The sequence below is a fragment of the Zootoca vivipara genome, chromosome 1, assembly GCF_963506605.1.
Source record: "Zootoca vivipara chromosome 1, rZooViv1.1, whole genome shotgun sequence".
NCBI lineage: Eukaryota > Metazoa > Chordata > Lepidosauria > Squamata > Lacertidae > Zootoca > Zootoca vivipara.
In genome coordinates, this window is record NC_083276.1 from 42,460,868 (window position 1) to 42,471,553 (window position 10,686).

The 10,686-nt window shown below is 43.3% G+C and overlaps 1 protein-coding gene across 1 annotated transcript; it reads right to left on the reverse strand.

Moving 5' to 3' along the window:
• Positions 1–465: 465 nt before the first annotated feature.
• On the reverse strand, positions 466–10,625 carry NDUFAF1 (NADH:ubiquinone oxidoreductase complex assembly factor 1). The gene is made up of 5 exons (XM_035111689.2): positions 10,110–10,625; positions 7,404–8,015; positions 5,978–6,163; positions 3,860–3,934; positions 466–1,946 (listed from the first exon to the last, which is right to left on the reverse strand). The coding sequence occupies exons 2-5, from the start codon at positions 7,911–7,913 to the stop codon at positions 1,797–1,799; spliced, it is 921 nt and encodes a 306-aa protein (XP_034967580.1). The 5' UTR covers positions 7,914–8,015; positions 10,110–10,625; the 3' UTR covers positions 466–1,796.
• Between the last annotated feature and the right edge of the window lie 61 nt (positions 10,626–10,686).

A 10,686-nucleotide genomic window follows, 5' to 3' on the forward strand; every position in this document is an offset into this window, starting at 1 on the left:
AAATTTGAGTACACTAGTTCAGTTCAATTTTGTACTGGTTTTATCCTGGATGATGATCTTCAAGTCTTGTTTTGCACTTTGTCAGCTGGCATGTTGTGTCTATGAGCTGCAGTCCTTTTCTCCGAGATTAACATTATCTTTTCTTCTGAGTTGGATTACCTTGTCTAATTCACATATTTTGCCTGTGGAGCAAATTGGAAGGACAACCCATCTGAGGATCCACTCCATCTATCATGGGAGATCCAATGTCACTTTTTCAATTGAATACAGGAATTCTTAAATAATGAATTGGGAATTTTCTGACCTTCTACATGAAAAGTACTATTGTACTGGTGCCTGATCAAGACCACAAAGTCTACCCCCTGGCTAGTGATCAGTTAGGAGTGGGAATTCATTTCATCACCAAGTCTGTCCCCATCCCCTTCAAGTGTATACTATAGTTTTAATCAAGGACACTATGGAGGATGAGCAGACACAATACATATTTATTTTAGATCCCATTCACTGCAAAACGGCACCCAGGAAGGATCAGAACATACATTGCATTAAATATATATATATAAAATACAGTGGTACCTCGGTTTACAAACACAATTGGTTCCGGAAGTCTGTACTTAACCTGAAGAGTACTTAACCTGAAGCGAACTTTCCCATTGAAAGTAATGGAAAGTGGATTAATCTGTTCCAGACAGGTCCGCGGAGGACTTAAACTGAAAATACTCAAACAGAGGTGTACTTAAACCGAAGTATGACTGTACTTAAAACTAAAACATGTTCTTCCACCTGTCCTAAACGTCTTCAGTCAAGGCCGATCTTCAAAAATTGCAGAAAAACATTTTCACCTTGCTCCAAAATTAATGTTGGTACCAGCCTGCAGGGAAGTGTGTTCCTTCTATGGGGTACCACCACCAAGAAAGCCTTACTCAGAGGCCCAGTCATCTAGAACTCATCATGATATGACCAAAAAAGCTTTAATCACAGGCAGGACGTAGTAGAGACGAGGATTGAAGGAATAGCACAGAAAACTCTTAAAGAGGATGTAACATTTTTTCCCCTAGTGGTATTGTCCTTCCATCTGATTGATAGCAGGTACACACTTCCCTATGGAGAGTTCTGATAACAAAGTTTCTTCCCACCTAAACTGAATGGAAGAGTGTAGCTTGTTTTGCAAGTCTCTTCCAATGAAGGGCTTCTAAATGGGACAGACTAAGGTCAGAACGGAATCTAGTACTCCCTCCAAATGGAATTGCAACTAATCTCTGTACACTAGTGGCTTTGGTCACAGCATGGATTGCATTTTTGATATCACTCATTGGGATCCATTTCTAACAAGCTTTGGCATGTCTGCAAATTAGCTCATCCTACCCATGATGGCTGGTAGCTACAAAAAAAAAACATTCAAAAATAATGCAGTGGCCAGAAATGAGTTTAGGGGAGAAATTTATCAGGTAGCCCAACACACAAGCCCCCCAAGCCTTCTATGCCACTCATTAGCTAGCTATTTGTTTCCCACAAAATACTTGCCTCTTACTCTTCAAGTGAAATGGATATTTCAATGTAATTTTAGACCTTTAGCCTGTTGACTTTACTCCAAGTTAGTAAACCATTAGAATGCATCCAGTCGCCTAACCTTGAAAGCCACTAACTTACAGCTACTACTGTCTTTCCACATGCTATTTTAGTAGGCTGAGGTTTCCTCCCTCCCCCTGCTGTTTGCAAATTTTGTGTAAGGGGGTGGTGGTGGTGGAAGTTTCCAATTTCAGATGAATAGCAGTCCTCCAAATGTTCAGTAAGTTCTACTTCTTGGGATTCTTGGGATTTCTTTCATATAGCTCATAGGCAGTTTCCTCTGTATGGGCTGCATCACAGAACAATCCAATGAAGTCAATCTCCAGCTGAAATGGACCATTTACTTGGTCAGCTATGGTGAGTCCTAAGGTACTGATCTGTTTAAAAACAACAACATTGCATAATTTGTAACAGCATTTTCCAAATTATTCCTTGAATTAACATAGACTTGTGGAGGCCAGAACACTTCTCTACAAAAAGCCATTCATATTTTTTAATGGTCGCTGATTGTCAGCTTATAAACACATCAGAAAACTGGTCTTGGTTTATTGGTAACTAGAAGGTATACAAATATATGGCAAATAGCCTTGGCTGATAAGCTAACACATAGGTTAGAAACAGGGCAATTTCAATACAGACTGGTATTGCTTCATTGCACACATCAACAGTCACTAAAACTACAACACAAACTCCAAGCCAAACCCTATGCTTGGTCCTCCAGCTTTGCCTTCTCTTCTGATGTTACAGCAGAGGTTCCAACAGGAAAGAAGGACCCATATAAGAAGAGTTCCTCTCCTCACTCTAGTTCAGGTACAGCCCTCCTGGGACTTTTCAATCTCTCTGGTTCTGCTATAGGCCTTCAATGGGAAGGTACTTAAAGGACTTGGAACTGGTGAGCAGATAAGCTCCCTGCACTTTTTCTTGGAGAGCAACAGGGCAACTCAACAAGTTAGCCAAGAGCTAAGTGCAGGTTTCAATCATGGAATCTGTATAAAGCACTGAAAGCATCTGTCATTTGTCTCTGTAGAGCAGGGGTGTTCTGCAGTTCAAAAGTTCTTTGCAGTTCACAATTAGTACAAAGAGGATGGGGTATGGAGGGAAATTTCAAAAGAGCACCATCAGCATACAATTTGCGGACTTGTTTCATTGGACCATACAGTATACCGTGTTTCTCATATTTTAAGGCATCCCCCAAAAATAAGCCATGACAGGATTTCAAAGGGTTGGTGAAAAATAAGACATACCCCGAAAATAAGCACTATCGCAAAGCCCCGACCGAGCGAGAGGCGAAGCCGCGGGACCCAGCAGGAGCTCCCTGCCTGCTTCCCCGAGCCGTAGCGCATCGGGGGACAGAGCCGAAGATCGGCGGGCGCTCCTTGCTGGGCTTGACAAGCCCGGGAAACAGCGCCCGCCGATCTTCGGACCTGTGCTGTGTGACAGGCGGGGGTGGGGGGGGAAGCGGAGATCGTTCTCCGCTCTCCCCCCACCCCCGCCTGTCACCGAAGATCGGCGGGCGCTCCTTGCTGGGCTTGACAAGCCCGGCAAACAGCGCCCGCCGATCTTCGGCCCTGTGCTGTGTGACGGGCGGGGTGGGGGGGAAAGCGGAGATCGTTCTCCGCTCTCCCCCCACCCCCGCCTGTTACCGAAGATCGGCGGGCGCTCCTTGCTGGGCTTGACAAGCCCGGCAAACAGCGCCTGCCGATCTTCGGCCCTGTGCTGTGTGACGGGCGGGGTGGGGGGGGGGAAGCGGAGATCGTTCTCCGCTCTCCCCCCACCCCCGCCTGTCACCGAAGATCGGCGGGCGCTGTTTGCTGGGCTTGACAAGCCCGGCAAACAGCGCCCGCCGATCTTCGGCCCTGTGCTGTGTGACGGGCGGGGTGGGGGGGAAAGTGGAGATCGTTCTCCGCTCTCCCCCCACCCCCGCCTGTCACCGAAGATCGGCGGGCGCTCCTTGCTGGGCTTGACAAGCCCGGCAAACAGCGCCCGCCGATCTTCGGCCCTGTGCTGTGTGACGGGCGGGGTGGGGGGTGGGGAAAGCGGAGATCGTTCTCCGCTCTCCCCCCACCCCCGCCTGTCACCGAAGATCGGCGGGCGCTGTTTGCTGGGCTTGACAAGCCCGGCAAACAGCGCCCGCGTGCACTTTATTAAAAAATAAGACATCCCTTGAAAATAAGCCATGTTGTGTTTTTTTGAGGAAAAAATAAATATAAGACATGTCTTATAATATGAGAAACACGGTAGTTGAAATCTTGCACTTTCAAGTAGCAGATTTAAGTGTAAGAATATTTACCTTATCTAACCAGAGTGCATGTTGGTTATCCTGGATTCTCCCCCGGCTTGCAAAAAAGAACTTAGAAAATGGAACCTGCCAATAAGAAATTATTTGTTATGATTATTTATTAAATTATATACTGCCCATCACAAGATCTCAGGGCTCTTCACAGAATAAAATACAAGATAAAAACACAAGTAAATAATTAAAAAAACAACAATAACCTCCCCCTTTAGTCAGAAGCAAGCATATTTTAGGTAACTGGTAGCAAGTGTCTTCATGTAGCTCATAATTTCATATTGTGATTTTCATAGTGCTGGCTTTGAATACAAAGCAGGTTTGTGTGTGTGTGTGTGTGTGTGTGTGTGTACTCACACTGAGATGGCTATGTAGGTAAGTTTTTTCGTACCCATTACTATTTATAATCCCTGTCGCTTGTGGATAATGCAGCATTCTCTCAACTGATTAGAACTGAAAGCACAGTTATGTACAAGAACAAGAAGATCTTTAAAAGAACAAAATAAGTTATGGGGCAGCTAGAATGAAGGATTGGTCAAGCTATCTGTCTAGGAGGAATTACCACAGGCAAATGGAAATCTGCATGACAAAGACACATATTAACACTTGGTATTCTCAACACTATATAAACTCAACAGAATAATGCTGCATTCGTGATTGGTGTTCAGTAGTAGCAGAATACTTTTCAATACAGCTTCATTTTTAAAACCACATTACTATTAACTATGCAAGAGCTGTTATAGTTTCACAATGCTTGGCCTGCAAATCAGGAGAGAAATAACTGAAAGTGTCACTGCAATTTCATCCTAAGCAATAATTTTGAAAATACAACTCCATGTGACCACAGTCACTCCTGTGCCAAATACCTATCTCCCAAAATAGCCTTGTCAGTAGTTTGCTGAAGTCTGCAAAGATGATACAGTTGTGTACAGGCTATCTATATGCTTAATTACCTATTATTTTAAAAATTTGTAGACTGCCCTTAATCCATACGGGTACTAGGGCATGATACAAATAGGTATAAACAAACTTAAGCATACCACAAAACCAGAAAAACCAGCAAACATTGTAAAATAAGAGGTAACCAAAAACAATAAGAGAAGACTAAAATGCCTGGCGTGCTCTGGTCCATGGGGTCACGAAGAGTCGGACACAACTAAACAACAACAACAAAATGCCAACATTAAAATACCTAGCTAAATAGATAATAGACCTGCAAAAATGAATGGAAACTACAGAAAACCAGTTCTTTCAGGGTGAGTGCAACCTCATGTATAAAATATACAACTAATTCCTGGACACAAACCAGCTACCATCTTGTCAGGATTCCGCCTCATTTACTGGCCCTCATCCAGCCGACTACCAAATCCAGGCACTAGCTCAGCACCTTGACTAGCCGCCCCCACAACTATGGGTTTATTTATCTAGAAACTGCCTCTATTTACCTTCAGCAGCCTTCTATGGTTTTCCACTTATCTCTCAAACTCTTAAAAACTTTTAAGCCTGAAACCGGTGGGGAGGTATCTATAAAATCGTTCTGTTTTTCACTTTTAGAGCCTTATAGACATCCATTTGGACTTATTTTCTGTGCCCTACATATTATTTGATTTAAATAAATAGTTTGTCAGCTTACATTTCCTTTAAACTACAGAAGAGGGACAGATGGGACTGTAGGGCCTCTTTATCAGGTCCGCTGAGAGACCAGCTCCTCAACTATCACTATTTACAACCATTCTATCAGACAATGTAAGTTGGAAAGATGGAACTGCAGGATTGTTTCCATAGGTTTTGGTGAAAAAGCTGGAACTTTTGGCTTTTCCTCTTTACATCTTTCCATTCCAGCTGATCCCTACAAGAACTCTATAGCCTCAACTTGCTTTCTTGCTTTTTATTCCTTTTCCTTTTGTGTTGTCTCTTGGATTGTGAGCATACCTGTAACTCACTCTGGGAACCTTTTTTTTTTCTGAATAGTGGGATAAAATGTTTTAAATAATAACAGCCCATGTTTATTGAATTTTTGACAACTATTACTGGTAAGCCAGAGGTCCTTCAGTTGCTTATTTTGCACATGACAAGTAATACATTTTTACACCCTTATGGAAATACTCATTGTATTACCTTGATTTCCTCCCAATACGGGCCCCCACGTGTGAACATGAAGTAATTATATATGTCATCCTTCTGATGAGAGAAGTATGGGTCTGTATAGATGTTTATCATCCAAGGTCTACCATCACCACGAACACGCAGGACCAGGGTATTGAAATTTGACCAATCATAAGGCTTCTTTCGATCAAAAGTCACCTACCAAAATACAAGATATTGCTCTAAGCCAGAGCTTTCCAAACTTTTCATGTTGATGACACATTTTTCAGACATGCATCATTCAGTTTTACTAGCAAACTGGAGGTTAAACTAACCCATTTCCAGCTACTGGAAGGAATTTTTTAATTTTGTTTCGACTACGTAAGACTAACACGGCTACCTACCTGTAACTAGTAGGTAAAGGCTGAGGAAATCATGCTTTATGCCTTTCTACTCACTATACATGTAATTTGCGTGACTGAATAACATGCCTTAAACATACTATTCTTTTTCAAAAAGTGATAAAAAATAAGCTGGAGTAGAACTTGGTCAAAAACTGAGTTGCATGTCCTAACACATTATAGAACTCAAAAGACATCTCTTTAAAATGGCATTTTTAATACAGTATTCATATTCTCACAGTTGTGGCAGCAGGAAGAGTGTTTGGTCGACTACACCAGTGTTTCTCAACCACTGTTCCGTGGCACACTAGTGTGCCGCGAGATGTTGCCTGGTGTGCCGTGGGAGAATTACTTTATATATAGTCAATATAGGAACAGAGTTAATTTTTTTAACATTTTCTAATGGTGGTGTGCCTCGTGATTTTTTTCATGAAACAAGTGTGCCTTTGCCCAAAAAAGGTTGAGAAAAACTGGACTACACAATGCTGAGCATGCTCTATAAATCAAGGTCAGTACAATTTTAATATACCTGTACATTAAGGAAACACTGCTGCACACAGGCCAGCAACAAATGTATCTCAGATTCATACCCTCCTCCACTAATACAGTTGTACCTTAGAAGTCCATTCCGACTTCCAAAATGTTCAGAAACCAAGGTGCGGCTTCCGATTGGCTCCAGGAACCTCCTGCAACCATTCGGAAGCCACGGAAGCCGTGTCGGATGTTCGGGTTCCAAAGAATGTTCGCAAACCAGAACACTCACTTCTGGATTTGTGGCATTCTGGAGCCAAAATGTACACCTCACAAAGTGTTTGGGACCCAAGGTACAACTGTACTGTATACAACAGTAATGTTTCACATCAAATATAACTGATCTGTAGACAGGACTTTATGATCTGAAAATAGAGAGAATGTATGTACTTTTGTAACACACACACACACACACAATATATATATAGTGTGTGTGTTTTCATCACTAAAAACTAATTCCACTCCTGCTTAATTGTGCTCCCAGTTTGAAGCAAAATGACTATTACTATAATATAGTATATACTCACCAGTCGAGGTTTAGATCTCATGGAGCAGTAACCACTGTACCTGGTCTCACCATCACGAGGTACTGTAGTATTAATGTTCCCATACAACAGAGCAGACTGGTTATTCTTGCCCAGCTGCAAATAGATTTCACTTTTCCCTCCAATTTCAGCATCAGACGAGATTACCCATTTATCCAAGTCTTCTTGACCACGAAACTCCCAAGCCACTCTTGTCTGTTCCATCATGTATTGCTTTAATGGACGTCCCTCAGGCCCTTTCACATGATCAGTTACTTCTTTCACTAATCGTCCAAAATGTGTCTTGATGCCTTCCACTCCTTTCTGAAAGCTGAAGTTTATTTTCTTCCAAGGCGGGGTTCTGTCAGGAGGTGTCCCTGGTCTCCTGTAGCTACTGTACCATGTTAGATTGTAACTATCAACAAGAGGTCTAAGCAAGGGACATAAGCCATTTTGCCAGTGACATTTCTTTAGAAGACAGGCAGCATCCAAAATCTTGAGGGATGAAGCCATAATAATATTAGTAGAAAATTAGAATCTTTTGCTTTCCAACAAACTTTTATTTAAATTAAAAAATAGTGCTTTCAATCCCTGATTAATGTTGTTTGCTTCTATCTGTAACAAAAGGAAATGAAATATTTTTTGAGCATACATGCTGGCTTAATTTATTTTCCAGAACCTACTAAGAAACAGGTATCACATTGTCCTAGTTCAATATTATTACCGTATTTTTAAAATTTTAGTGCAATAAGTATATTGTATCCAATTAGAAGCAGATTGTTTTTCTCTTTAAATGCAAATAGGGAGTGCACACCCATCTGCACATGCATACTCTTCACCTTTTTTGAAATATACTCCAGAGCTGACTAAAAAGGAGAGATGACAATGGCAGTCATGCCCATTCAACAAAAACTATTGGTTTAGGAATAAGATCTTTTGATGGCCTTAAAAAGGTAAAGGATCCCTGACTGTTAGGTCCAGTCAAGGACGACTCTGGGGTTGCGGCACTCATCTCGCTTTACTGGCCGAGGGAGCCGGCATACAGCTTCGGGGTCATGTGGCCAGCATGACCGAGCCGCTTCTGGTGAATCAGAGCAGTGCACGGAAGCACCGTTTACCTTCCTGCTGGAGTGGTAACTATTTATCTACAGTAGTACCTCTACTTACGAATTTAATGTGTTCCGAACACACATTTGTAAGTCGAAAAAATTTGTAAGTCGAATCCCATAGGAATGCATTGGGAGAAAAAATTCGTAAGTCGAAGCAACCCTATCTAAAAATTCGTAAGTAGAAAAAATCCTATCTAAACCGCATCCAAGATGGCGGACGGAGCTCCATTTGTAAGTAGAAAAATTTGTAAGTAGAGTTATTTGTAAGTAGAGGTACCACTGTACTTGCACTTTGACGTGCTTTTGAACTGCTATGTTGGCAGGAGCTGGGACTGAGCAACGGGAGTTCACCCCATCGTGGGGATTCCAACCGCAGACCTTCTGATCAGCAAGCCCTAGGCTCAGTGGTTTAACCCACAGCGCCACCCGCGTCCCTAAGATAGCCATTAACAGCTCATCTCCCATGTGCAATATGAAAATATTAACCTATTTTCCATGGTTGTTGTAGGGGGTGCTGAAATAGCATACATGAAGTACTTTGAAATCTCAAAAGGTATCACTACTAAATCCTAATATGGAAAATTAGTTTATAATCATAACATTTTGACAGAACAGTTTTAGCTTCTGCACCATCTAGTCACCAAGTCCATTATTTATTGTTGGTGTTTTCATTGTATGTTGTAAGTTTAAATGTATTTCATTGTAATAGATCTAGGATTACTTTTAGCAATAAAGAGCAGACTAGAAATGTTTTAAATAAATGACAACTTTAGGGAAACTTGAATATGAGGAAACAACTTAGTTCTAATTGGAAATACCAAATGTAAAACTATGGAATGTTCACCCAAGAACATCATTCACATTTACAAATTCAGAACAAAAGTCAATCAGTAAGTCTTCTGAAACTGTGAATAAATAACACACTAGACGTGGCATGAAATGAATTTACATAAAAGAACAGGCAAAAGTTAAGTACAGCGCTATCACTATGCAGCTATATCCAGACTATCAACGGTATTGAGAATTCTTCCTCACGTCGACAGTTTCCGTGCATATTAATAACCAGCAGACGGCAACGGACGCTAACGCTCTTAGAACAAGTAGATAAATAGGTGCCGCTACAGCGGGAAGGTAAACGGCGTTTCCATGTGCTGCTCTGGTTCGCCAGATGCGGCTTTGTCATGCTGGCCACATGACCTGGAAGCTATACGCCGGCTCCCTCGGCCAATAATGCGAGATAAGCGCCGCAACCCCAGAGTCGGCCACGACTGGACCTAATGGTCAGGGGTCCCTTTACCTTTACCCTAACCTAAGGTTTTGATGCTGACTGGTTTAGCTGAATAGTTGTGCCCTGTTTCTAAAATGAGAGGCGCCAGGGCATAAGGCTACGCGAAACGGATGCCCTTTCGTTTGCTAGACCTGGAGTTTCCAGAGCTAAACCACCCGGGAAATCTAGCGGGGCATTTAGCAAGGAAGCCCACGTGGTTAAAGACACGCGGGCCGACAGGTCCCAGTTCTTGCATGCAGGCAACAACGGCCAGTCACCTCTCACATCCCCGCTTCACTCTCACAGCAAGACCCTAGCGCGCGCCGCCCTCACCTGCGATGCCTCCGCGAGTCCGCCGCCGAAAGCCGTCCGTAAGACCCCAGAGACCGAGTGCAGCTGGCTCCGCTCTACAAGGAAACAAGAGCCTCACACTCAAGGTTCCGCGCTGCACACTGGAGAGTTCCTGGCCAAGCGCCCCCAGAACAAAAGCTCTCCCTCCTTCGGCTAAGAATTCTCCTAGAGACGTTATCGGCCCCCTGAGAAGGACGAGGGACACTGTTGCGTTACCCTCCTCACTTCGCAGTAAGGAACAGTCGCAAATCAGTCTCATGTAGGCCTACGAAGTACAACAGGCTTCAGGAAGTCCCAGTAGGCCAAAACCTTGAAACGGCCGTTTAAGGAGAGCCCGGCTCACACAATGCTTATACAGTACGACTGAGGGCTCGTTTATTCCCAAAATGCTGCTTTCATTTCTTCAAGGGAAACAAGACCCATCGCACTCCCTGCCATCCCCCGCCCCCCTCTCGCCCGCGCGCTGCTTCCTCGCAGCGCCATCTTCTAGGGGCCAAGGGCCGGACCCAACTGACGCGGGACCGCCTCTTTGTTCCACCACAACGCCCGCCCCCTCCCT

What these genes read in the sequence shown, in the direction of transcription:
- NDUFAF1 (XM_035111689.2), bottom strand. Translation starts at nt 7,913, where the DNA reads ATGGCTTCATCCCTCAAGATTTTGGATGCTGCCTGTCTTCTAAAGAAA. An exon ending in CGTATTGGGAGGAAATCAAG is followed by an intron (nt 3,935 to 5,977) that starts GTAATACAATGA and finishes TCTTATTGGCAG; the next exon opens with GTTCCATTTTCTAAGTTCTT. An exon ending in ATGCACTCTGGTTAGATAAG is followed by an intron (nt 1,947 to 3,859) that starts GTAAATATTCTT and finishes GTTTTTAAACAG; the next exon opens with ATCAGTACCTTAGGACTCAC.